At 41.1% G+C, this 9531-nt stretch overlaps 1 protein-coding gene across 2 annotated transcripts in view; it reads right to left on the reverse strand.

Moving 5' to 3' along the window:
* LOC107113778 (nuclear GTPase SLIP-GC-like) overlaps positions 1-9531 on the reverse strand; it is a 73538-nt gene that overhangs the window by 12151 nt on the left and 51856 nt on the right. For both annotated transcript variants that reach the window (XM_015415145.1, XM_015415144.1), the window contains exon 14: positions 1996-2147. In XM_015415145.1, the coding sequence (XP_015270631.1) occupies positions 1996-2147 (152 nt within the window). The remainder of the gene's footprint in view (positions 1-1995; positions 2148-9531) is intronic.

The following is a 9531-nucleotide window of genomic DNA, read 5'->3' on the forward strand; positions in this document are numbered from 1 at the left end:
CCCCCTGATTTGCATGACTCACCTAGCCTCGGCTGCTTGCTACCATTCATCAGCAGCCACCCTATGAAAGCCAGTGAGGTGCAGCAGTTAGAGCTTCAAAGTAGGGTCTGCAAGACCCAGGTTCAGATCAATGTTCCCTCTAAGCTGAGTTAGTGTGAGCTAGCTCACAGTTTTTTAGCCTCCAGCTCACACATTTTTGTCTTAGCTCAGGAAGGATGGCTCCAGAGCAAACTAATGTATGCACTAGCCAAATTGCTCGCTCACAACTTTAATGCCAGCAACTCACAAAGTAGAATTTTTGCTCACAAGACTCCACAGCTTAGAGGGAGCATTGGTTCAGATCCCCATCTTGCAGTGGAAGCTGACTGCGTGATTTTGGACCAGTCACATATTTCAGCCTAACCAACCTCACGAATTGTTGTGCAGATAAAAAGGAGGAGGGAATAATGAAAGTTGCTTTGGTCCCCACTGTGGAGAAAGACTGTAATTTTCCTAGGTAGAGGCTGGGGGGTGGAGATGGAAAGCAGAAGACAGAGAGGCAGATAAAGGTAGGTTGGCTGTTGGGTGGGAAGGAAATAGGGTTGCCAACTCCAGGTTGGGAAATTCCTGGACATTTGAGGGGTGGAGCCTGGAGAGGGTGGGATTTGAGGAGGGGAGGAACTTTGGACTGGTGTAATGTCATAGACTCCACCCTCCAGCCATTTCCTCCATGAGAACCACCATTGCCAGCCTCCAGGTGAGGACTAGAGATCACCCAAAATTACAACTGTTGTCCAGGTGACAGAGATCAGTTCCCCTGGATAAAATGGCTGTTTTGGAGGGTTGAGTCTATGGCATCATACCCTGCGTGAGGCTGCTTGCCTCCCCAAGCCTCACTGTCCCAAGGCTGCACCCCCAAATCTCCAGGAATTTCCCAACCTGGAGCTGGCAGCCCTAAGGTGAATTGATCTCTGTAGCTGGGAGATCCATTGTGATTCCCAAACTGCTGCCACTGCTGCTGTGGGGGGAGAGGAAGCAGGCGCGTGGCTAGGAGCACTGCTGCCACTGCTGCTGCTGCTCTGCAGAGTGGGGGATGAAGCAGAAGGAGGCTGGGAGAGTGATGGGGGCAGAAAGAAAGAATGATGGGATGGGGGCAGAAAGAGAGAGAAAGAGTGATGGAGTGGGGAGGCAGAAAAACAAAGAGAAAGATGACAGGTCAGAAAGAGAGAGGAAGTCACATGCATGGAGGAGAAATAGAGAGTAAGAAATGGGGGGCAGAGGGCAGAAATAGTGTGAGAGAGGCAGGGGTGAGGAGAGGAAGCAAACAAAGGTGTGATGAATGAGATAACCATCCCGCAAGTTTCTTGCAGGTCTCCACTTGTAAATATATAATAATACAATTATAATAAAATTTCATAATAAAAACATACATTATAAAACCATTATAATAAAACATATTAAAACATACATCATTAAAACAACTTTGAAAACAGTTAAAACAGAGTTAAAAGACATACAAAACATATAAATATTGGTTAGGAAGTAGGGCTCTTTGAGGGAATGCCAAACAAAACAAAGTAAGTCTTCAACCACTGGTGAAAGATGACAACAGAAAGGGACAGGGGAATCTCTATGGGGAGAGAGTTCCAGAGCTTTGGTGCCGTGACTGAGAAGGCCTTCTCTCAGGATGTCACCCTCCTAATCTCAGAAGTGAGCAGCACCCGAGATAGGGCAGATGGGAAGTTCATAAGGGATTAGGCAAATCTTCAGGTATGTTGGTCCCAAACCATATAGAGCTTTGAAGGTCAACACCAGCACCTTGAATTGGGCATGGAAACAAATTGTAAACCAGCGTAGGTGGGCCAACAATGGGGTGATATGATCTGAACAGCAGATGAGGACATGCCATATGGAAGTGGAAGCGACAGAAAGATCACACATACCCTTACAGACAGTGGGATAAAATGCCATTCAAACAATGTTCTAATATGTGGAACAGGCAGAAGATTCTCTTACCTGAAGATACTTCCAAAAATGCGATCTATTTTATCATAGATGGGATCGGCAAGGCTTTCATTGAAATCAATGCGGGCAAGGTTTTTAGAGGCATACACACCGTCCCTTAAGCACACCGCTTTCAGGGTTTTGTGATGATAACCTCTGCATCCCTGTAAATTGGGTATTAATAGACTCAATTAAGTTAAGACCACTGACAAATCAAATCAGTAATAAAGATTCTAGAGGACAACGCATGCAAGGAAAGTCAAAACAAACTGGACATACAAATTTAAACATGAGGAGAAGGTACTTACAGTTGTCAAACATTCTGATATGTGTCAGTATCAGCAGCAAGGCAGTCTGACTGCTCAGTGTGTACTAAGCAACACATTGTTCACCTTGAACCCAGCCTTTATAGGTCTCAGAGAAACCGTATGGTTTCCAGTGTCATCTGACCCTTGCTAAATGGGCAGTTAGCTATTCTTGAGCTTTCTCTAGTGATGGTGCTGAAACATAGCATTCCATCTCTGAACAGCTGATAGATCTAAGTGCCCCATGCAACAGAAACTTCACCAACTATATTAGAGAGGAATGGGGCACACAGCAGACATTTGCACACACATTTATCATCCAATTAGGGACAGATATGCAAAGGCTCCTTCTACCCATGCATAATATATCTAGTGGGATCAGGATATTTATACCACACTTTCTTTATATGTCTCCAGGTGACAGAGATCAGTTTCCTTGGAGAAAACAGCTACTTTGGAAGGTAGACTCTGTGGCATTATACCCCACTGAGGTCCCTCCTGTGCTCAAAGTCTGCCTTTCCCAGGCTCCACTGCCAAAATCTCCAGGAATTTCCCAACCCAGAGCTGGCAACCCTAGTTTGGATCCAGAACAGCATTTCCATGGGTCCAAGGATTTCTACCCATGGTGTGAGATTTTTCCCCTTTCTCCAGCAGCCAGAGTTTTGTGGAGTATTTGGAGCTGCTGCAGGAGGAGAGAACCATGAAAATTGTGTGGCAGACAAAAATCCTTGCCCCTGTAGAAATGCTGTTCTGGATCCAAGCCATTAACGTCTATTCGCTAGTTATTCGCTATTGAGCACATCTTATATATATAATTCTCTTATACGATGGCCATTTCCAGCTCTCCCATTAGCTGTGCAGTGCACTCCATCAGCCATTGGCCCATCAACTGCCACTCAAGAGTACTTGTGTGCCATTGGCTGGGTGCTGGGTCTGCTCCTCTTCCCCGCCCACTGCCACTGTTTCCTGTTAGAATAACTGCCAAACAACTGTCTCTCCTGATGGAGACACTTCTTGCTTGGCTCCTGTGGGACTAATTTTTACCTCAGTGGCTGTTGGTAGGCAATCAAGCTTGGTTGTGTCAGTAAAAAGGCAAAGGAAGGAAACCCTTTCCAGGCCTTTGTGAGGAACTCATTGGGGCCAGTCCTGACTAGGGTTGCCAGCTCCAGATAGAGAAATTCCTGGATATTCTATGTCTAAGGAAAGCCAGTCTAAGGAAGCCAGAGTTTGGGGAGGGGAGAGGCCTCAGCTGAATATAATGCCATGCAGCCCACCCTCCAAAGCAGTTATTTTCTCCAGGGGGAAGGAGAGAGAGAGAGAGATGTTGTCTGGAGTTCACTTGTGATACCTGGCAATCTTCAGGCTCCACCTGGAGGCTGGCTACCCTAGGCGTAGCAGTTAGCACTTCAGAGTAGGATCTGCTAGACCCAGGTTCTTGCTGTGGAAGCTGAGTGGGTGATTTTAGACCAGTCACAGACTTTCAGCCTAACCTACCTCACAGGGTTGTTATGCAAGTTAAAAGAGGGTGAGGAGAATGATGTATGCTGCTTTGGTCGCCATTGAAAAGAAAGACTGTACTTTTCCTCCTGGGGAACCATTGTTGCCAATCTCCAGGTGAAGGCTGGAGATCACTCAGAATTACAACTGCTCTTGAATCGCGGCTGCAGCACGGCATGAGCAGTCGCACAGGAGTTCGCTCTGTGTGATTGATCACTTCCGGGTTTGTAAAGGGGCTCCTGTGTTAAATGGAGACCACCCCATGCTCCAGGGAAGGAGCAGTGGGGAGCAAGAGGCTTGAGCCAGCTACCCAGTGTGTTGGCTACCCGCTGGGAGAACCAGGCTCGCCTTGAAGCCATCTGCAAGAATGAAACTCCCCGGGAGGGGGGTGTAGCTGTCGCTACCGCTTTTGTGTGAGATCAGTACAGCAAAAGAGCTAAGACGGTACAACTGTGAGTGATTAAGTGATTTCTGTGCACTCGGAGGGAAAAGCTAAAATAACTCTTTTTATGTGACAGCCCAGAGAGTGGGCGGGAGATTCTCCCCAGTATTGCTCAAGCGGCCAAGTAACAAGAGGGAGACATCCTGACTCATTTTTGGCAGAGCAGTAGGGCAGAGTGGGACATTACCAACAAATCTATAAGAGGCGTGCATTTGAAGAAGAAGAACAAAAGTCAAAGGCGAAAAGTCTGGAATAAGCTCCTTAATAGGGATCTAACAGAATAAACCCACCCACCCCTTTATTCACAATTTGTTGCAACGCTCGCCATTTTTTGCTCCTATGGGGGGCCAGGGCGGGAACCTAACGGGGTAGCCCTGTACAAATTATAATATCTAAATTTTCAGCCCCAGCTCAAAAGGAGATGCAGTCATTGGTCCAACTTTCTGTCGCAGAAGCTGTAGATCCCATCAAGATTTCAATGAAGAAAGTAGAAACAAATATGGAACAAATAACAGAAAAATTCTTGAGCAGTATACAAGCAATACAAACACTAGTTTCAGAAAATACAAAACAAATTGTGGAATTGAAGAAGAAAACAGAAAAGATGAATTTTAAGACAAAAAGGATTGAAGATGAAACAAGGAGACTTGACTTGAAGCAAGAAGAATATGAACAAGAGCTGACTAGACTTCAAGTCGATAAAGCAGTGTATGTACTGAGATTCCAGAATATTCCTGAAGAAAAAGATGAAGACATCGTCGGAAAATGGCTAAGATTTTAGCAGATTATATGCAGGTGGAAGATGAAGAGATGCTAAAGGAATTTAATCAAGTATTCAGGCTGAATTCAGCATACGCGAGACGAATGCAAGTTCCAAGGGAAGTCCAAATCCAGTTTGGCAAAAGAATTATTAGAGACAAAATCTTGAAGGAAGTAAACGCAACACCAATGATGATGGATGGGAATGAAATAAAAGTTTTGAAAGAAATCCCATGGGGGGTAAGAGAAAAAAGAAAAGAATATATCAAACTGACAACACTCCTGAGGAAAAACAAGGTATAATATCGCTGGCTCATACCAGAGGGTGTCACTTTTACTTATCAGATGAAAATGTATTGGAAAACATCCATACTCAAGGCAGAAAACTTTTTGGCTACCTTTGGGAAAGAGATGGGCGCGGAGGAAGATGAAGACATAGAAGATGACGACAAAGAAGAAGAAGAAGAAGAAGAAGAAGAGGGATCCCAAGAAGAAGGAGCTATAAGAGGGACAAAACCCAAGGAACAGAGACGCAAAGGCAATCAGAGAAGATCACCTGTTGGAACCCGGAAACTGATAAGAGAAAAAATGCAACAACAGAATGGAAAAAATGATGGATAGAGGAAAGATAAAAGTTTTATCGGTAAATGTCAATGGCTTGAATGGACCACAAAAAAGAAGAAGGATATTACATCAACTGGTGAAACAGAAACTGGATTTGATTTGTTTGCAAGAGACACACATATGTAGAAAAGATGAAAAATATCTCCAAAATAAAAAATTAGGAAAAACTTTTGTAGCTTGTGACAAAGAGAACAAGAAAAGAGGAGTGGCTATTTTTGTTAAAGATAACTTGTTTCCTGAATTGATATCTGAATCCGAAGATGGTAGAATTTTAATGGCGGAAATACAAAATGAAGGGAAATTTTTTTTAGTAGTAAACTTATATGCCCCAAATCAGGACCAGGAAGAATTCTACAAGAAACTTTACGATCTTATCACTCAACAGGACTTTCAAAATATCTATCTTCTAGGAGATTTCAACTCTGTATGGGATAAAGATAAAGATAGAAAATTGTAAAGAAAAGGAAAACAAAGATGGAAATTGATATGGTATGGATCTCAACAGCTTTGATAAAAGATTTGATAGAAGCAGAAATTCAAGCTGGAATTTTTGCAGATCACAAACCGGTATATATGAAACTACAAACGATTAATAAAAAGAGTAGATGGACACTGAATGTTTCAATTCTGAGAAATGAAGAATTCGTTAAGAAAATGAAGAAAGAGCTGGAATTTTTCTTCAAAGAGAACAGAAGACCAGAAACATCAATAACGGTTGTATGGGATGCAATGAAGGCGTTTATTCGAGGAAATATGATACAAGAGACATCAAGAATAAATAAACGCAGGAAACAAAAATATAAAAATTTGCAAAAACAAATACAAAACCAGGAAAATATAATGATGGAAATGATATCAAATGAGAGTGCGGAAAAAAGACTTAAACTATTACACCATCAAATGACCTATTAAAAGAAGAACTAGCTAAAAAATTATTTTTCGCAAAACAGAACTTTTTCGAAAATGCTAATAAACCTACCAGATGGCTGGCAATAAAACTTAGACAACAGAAAGAGAGAACATATATTAAAACATTAAGAAAAGATGACAAAGAGATAAATAGAATGGTGGATATCCAGAAAGCAATAGAAAAATTTTATGGAGTCTTATATGACAAACCGAGCGTGAACGTACAACACATAAAAGATTATATGAGGATACATCCATTGGAAAAATTTACTGAGGATCAAAAAGAAATATTAAACCAACCAATATCTAAGATGGAAGTTATTGAAGCAATAAAGAAACAAAATAAAGGGAAAGCTCCGGGTTCGGACGGATTGCTTATAGAGTTTTATCATATTTTCAAAGAGCAAATAATAACAACCTTGGAAGATATATGTAACATAGCGAGAAAAGAAGGGAAGAGGCAATTATTTCTTTGATACTTAAACAAAACCAGGATGCAAAAGAGATTAAAAATTATAGGCCAATATCTTTGTTGAATGTGGACTATAAAATATATGCATCAATATTAGCTCAAAGACTTAAAAATGTCTTAATGAAAGTGATTCATCACGATCAAGCGGGATTCCTACCTAGAAGACAGATGAGAAATAACCTCAGATGCCTAATGAATGTCCTTGAATATTATGAAGTACATCATAGTAAAAAAAATTAGCTCTTGTATTCTTGGATGCAGAGAAAGCGTTTGACAATGTTAATTGGCCATTCATCACAGAGATATTGCAAATGGTGGAAGCAGGTGAAAACTTTATTAAGATAATTCAAGTTATATATAACGAACAAAGAGCAAGAGTAATGGTGAATGGCAAACTGACAAACACTTTTAAGATCCAAAAGGGGACTAGAAAAGGATGCCCCTTATCTCCTCTTATATTCATCCTAACCTTAGAGGTATTAAACAATGCAATAAGAAGGGATAAAGAGATTATTGGACTAAAATTGAAAGGAGAAGAATACAAACTATTAGCTTTTGCTGATGATATTACATTTATTATGGAACAACCGAAGGAAGTAGCCGTTAAACTAAAAGAAAGGATTCAAGAATATGAACAAGTAGCGGGACTGAAAATAAATGTGAACAAAACTAAGATTTTGACAAAAAATATGGATGTGAAACAAAGAGAAAATCTATATCAAGCTACTGGTTTCAAATTGTTGATAAGGTAAAATACCTTGGAATTACAATTACTAACAAGTGCAGTTCTTTTTTTGCGGACAACTACAAAGTATTATGGGAAAAAACTAAACAAGACTTAAAAGGTTGGGGAAATTTACAATTATTCATAATGGGAAGAATTGCAATAATAAAAAATGAATATATTACCCAGATGGATGTTTCTTTTTCAAACAATCCCCATTTTACAAAACCAAAAGATTTTTAAAGAGTTAGATCAATTAACATCCAAATTTATTTCACAAGGGAAGCGAGCACGAATAAGACTTAAAATTATGCAAGACGTTAAAGAGAAAGGTGGATTTGGAGGTTCAAATTGGCTATTATATTACAAGGCCGCAGCATTAACCTGGTTAAAGGAATGGATTACTTTGGAAGACAGAAGGCTGTTGAAACTTGAAGGCCATGATTTAGATTTAGGATGGAACGCATTCTTATGGTATGAGAAAGCCTCAACACAGAAATATTTTAAGCAGCACTGGCTAAGAGCGGCTTTATTAAAAGTATGGGATCCAATCTATAGAAGGTTTTATATTAAAAGAGACTCATAGTACCATTGGAAGCATTTACCTTGCCAAATGTCTTTACAGGTGAAGAACTATTTAGATAGCAAGATATTTTGGATGAGAAAGACTGCTTGAAATTGCCAGAACACGTGTCTTGGTGGAATAAAACGCAATTATAATCTATCTATAATAAAGATAAAAAGACTGGTTTTAATGACAAACTAACTGAATTAGAAAAAACTCTTGTATTTTTGGATGATAAACTGACAAAGAAAATCTATAAAATTTTGTTAGAGGATTTTCTGTTAGATTAAACAGTTAAGCAAAATATGATTTTATGGGCTCAAAATGTAGGTCATAATATTACTCTGAGAGAGTGGGACCAGATATGGTCTAAAAACATTAAAATGACTAAGGCAGTATCATATAAAGAAAATATGTATAAGATGTTTTATAGATGGTATATTACACCAGATAAACTTGCTAAGCGGAATGAAAATTGTTCAGATAAATGTTGGAAATGTAAAAATAAGATAGTACATTTTATCATATGTGGTGGCTTTGAGATGTAACAAAGAGATACTGGAGATGGACTCACGACACTTCCGGTGTACGGAGACACACAGGCAGACACATCTCCCGGATGTCCCGGGGATGTAAACAGCACACCAGCATGTGGGAGGGGTCTGATGGGTCGCGACCGCCCTGAAGCCTTGGTAAAGGGCTCCCAGCCAGGGGGCTTTTGAGGGGTGACCTCTTCGATGGCCGAATGCAGAAGAATTGAGGCACCCCTCCGCCCCGAAGGTCCTGCCGCTGAGTGACCGCATGATACGAGTGCTGCTGACCGGGACAAGCGTTGGAGATCGGGCGAAATAAATGATGACGAGTGAGGCCAAATGGCCAACAATGAACTGTGAGTTGGGTTGAAGCGAGCATGAAGATATAAAAAGAAGCTGCCCCCCCTAAAGAGCAACAGGAAAGCGAGCGGGGGAGGGGTCCCTCCCAAACGCATAGACAGAACACGGACGGAAAGAGGGGGGAGTGGAAAAATAAGTGACTAAAACTGTTTTAAGAGACTTACCAGAGCGCAGAAAAGCGTTCGGGCGAATATCAGAGACTTTAGCAACTTTTTTGAAAAGTAAACAAACCCAAAAAGATGGCGGGGAAGAAACCGGAGAAAGAGAAGCTGTTGAAACCGAAACTAGGGGCCAGTCCTCAAACAGATGAGGTCACTGAGCTCTCAAAACTCTTGGCTGACTCCCTGCGCCCCCTGCT

This window comes from Gekko japonicus, unplaced genomic scaffold (genome assembly GCF_001447785.1).
Source record: "Gekko japonicus isolate JY-2015 unplaced genomic scaffold, Gekko_japonicus_V1.1 scaffold63, whole genome shotgun sequence".
Taxonomy (NCBI): domain Eukaryota; kingdom Metazoa; phylum Chordata; class Lepidosauria; order Squamata; family Gekkonidae; genus Gekko; species Gekko japonicus.